This window comes from Helobdella robusta, assembly GCF_000326865.2.
Source record: "Helobdella robusta unplaced genomic scaffold HELROscaffold_51, whole genome shotgun sequence".
Taxonomy (NCBI): Eukaryota; Metazoa; Annelida; class Clitellata; order Rhynchobdellida; family Glossiphoniidae; genus Helobdella; species Helobdella robusta.
Genome location: NW_008705261.1, coordinates 155,997 through 158,866, shown reverse-complemented (window position 1 = coordinate 158,866; position 2,870 = coordinate 155,997). Strand labels below are relative to the sequence as shown.

Below are 2,870 nucleotides of genomic sequence, written 5' to 3'. Positions count from 1 at the left end.
AGCGTTTGTGGAGACTGTTATAACGAACGCTGTATTAAGTTTTTTCTTAATAATAAAGAATAATAATAATAATAACATTAATAATAATACATACTACATACATACTGATGTTATATAAGTTTTTTGTCTGGATCTATTCTCATTGAATGTTAAAATTGGATTGTGAGGAATGACTTTGAACCTATGATGATGATGATGAGGATGAAGAAGATGAAGAAGATGATGGAAAATAACAGAAACATCGATAATGATAATGGTGGAGATGACGAGGACGACGACGATGATGATGATGATGATGATGATGACGCGACGTGATGGAATAGTGGTTGCGAAGAAAAATGAAAAAAAAAATGCAATGATGATGTTTCACTGATTGGCTTAATTTGTGTTTGTGCACATCTTTAACGGCTGATTCAGCCTGGTAATTTCTGTATATCATTATTATCTCTATACAGTATCATATCATCTTTACAAAGTATCATATCATCTGTCCGCAATGTCATACGATCCTTTACACAGTATCTTATGATATTTTCACAGTATCTTATAATCTTTACAAAATACCATATGATCTTTACATAGTCTCAGGCAACATGATAATGTGCCGGCTTTGACTCAAAACGTCGCGCATTTAGTGATTTCTAAGCCTTAGAATCTAAGGTAATTTCTATATATCATTATTATCTTTACACAGTATCATATCGTCTTTACAGAGTATTACCTTAGATTCTAACCTTAGAATCTAAGATAATGCCTATACAATGCATATTTCCCATTGGAAATTTTCGTTTGTTGGATAATACTTGTTTCAGAATCTTCGAGAAATATCTACTGACGGTTTTGTACAAGGTTTTCTGATTTTTGATTCCGAACAAAAACATTTACTAGACGGTATTGTCACTGGTGTATTTATAAGGTGGTATTGGCTGACGAGCTAGCTTGCGGATTCTGGCTCAATCAACTGAATGGTTTCATACGGTATGTTCAACAGTTGTTCTAGCGACAATACTCTATTCATGTCTTGAATTTAAACTCTGTCGTTCCATGTGCATATGCTGTTTCAAAGAAAACGCATGTCACCTGTGATAAAATGCTCTGACTTTCTTATTTCTGTTTTTGTCCGCAGTTTTTGTTCAGCCTTTCAACCTATGTAACTTTTTGCAAGTTAGGGTGGTTTTTTGGCAGGATTTTTAAATTTTTCTAACAATTTTTGTAGCACTTTTGTAATGTATGTAATTAATTAAGTTACATTTTTGTAAGTTTTAAACAAAATGTTCTAGCGTTTTCTCAGTTTTTTAGCTAATTGTGTAATATTTTTGTAAGTTTTGTAATAAAATCTGTAATATTTTTGTAGCGTTTTTGTAACTTTGTGCAATTAATGTCTAGATTGCTTGACCGCTCAGTATATTCCTACTCCAGAATAATCGCTTTCACTTGCTGGTTGAATTTTTAGTTTGTTAGTCTGCCTCGTTTCAAGAAGTGAACATTCGGAGAGGTTTCGATGAATGATCACAAAAAACAATGTTAACTTTCTTCTGTAGGATTTCTTTTCTCCATTATTTTGAAATACTTTTTAACTTTTCAAGATTTAGTGCACGTATATTTATTTATATTTCTTCCTTTCGTCATTCTTATTTTTCATTCATCAATTCATTTTTAATTCACTCATTAATTCATCATTCGTTCGTTCGTTCGTTCGTTCATTCATTCATTCGTTCGTTCGTCCATCCATCCATCCATCCATCCATCCATCCATCCATCCATCCATCCATCCATCCATCCATCCATCCATCCATCCATCCATCCATCCATCCATCCATCCATCCATCCATTCTTTCTTTCTTTCACTCATTCATAAAATTCATTTATTTATTTTCGATTTCTCAATTACCAGAATTCAAATATGTTTTGCGGTGCAATTTTTATACACGCGATTTTGTACTGTAGTTGTTTTTAAAAAGTTTGATGAAGAAGATTTTTTTTTTTTTTTTTGAAAAACTAGAATTTCTAAGAATTCAATAACGGAGAACTTTTTTTCGCTTTAATTCGTTTCGTTTTGTTTATTATGCCTATTTTTGAGTAATTCTTTTGATTTGTTTATTATGTTTTTCTTTGTTTGGTATAGTTTCTAGAATCCATTTGGTAGGGTTTGTACGTTCGTTGTGTTTTGTGTGTGTTGTAATGTGTGCTGTATAAACGCTAAGTATGTCAACACAATTTTGTGCTTCTGTGGGATTTTCTTTTTTCAGATTGCTGTCAACTTATAACAACAACAACAACTACTTGACATGACATTAACAACAACAGCTACAACAACAACAACAACTACTACTACTACTACTGCAACAACAATACAACAACACCTACTACCACTACTAATACTACTACTACTACTACTACTACTACTATTACTACAACTACTACTACTACTATTACTTCTACTACAACAACAACAGCAACAACAACTACAACAACAACAAATTCTGCCAACATGCATGCATGGAACTATGTACGCATACCTTTTCTCGAAATGTTGTAATACAAACTTTGTATATTTCTGCGGTTTGTAGGTTGAAACATTTTTTTTGTTGTATTCGTGATTGTTTTTGTATTTCGAATGTTTTTGTATATTTTTACGGCTCAGCAACATCACAAGAAGAAAAACATCCACCAACAACTGTTCTCAACTCATCACAAGTGCACTAAATAGTTTTATTATTATTATTATTATTACTCATAATTTGATAATAATAATAATAATAATAATAACAACAACAACAATAATAATAATAATAATAATAATAACAATAATAATAATAATAATTATTATTATTATTATAATAACAATGATAATAACAAAAATAATAATA

At 30.9% G+C, this 2,870-nt stretch overlaps 1 protein-coding gene across 1 annotated transcript in view; it reads right to left on the bottom strand.

The window, feature by feature from the left end:
* Positions 1-1,887: 1,887 nt before the first annotated feature.
* The window catches only part of HELRODRAFT_178935 (hypothetical protein), a gene marked incomplete at both ends in the record, with an annotated part of 5,138 nt that continues 4,155 nt past the window's right edge, over positions 1,888-2,870 (bottom strand). The window contains 2 exons of the mRNA XM_009027810.1: positions 1,888-1,941; positions 2,520-2,557. Of these exons, the coding sequence (XP_009026058.1) occupies positions 1,888-1,941; positions 2,520-2,557 (92 nt within the window). The remainder of the gene's footprint in view (positions 1,942-2,519; positions 2,558-2,870) is intronic.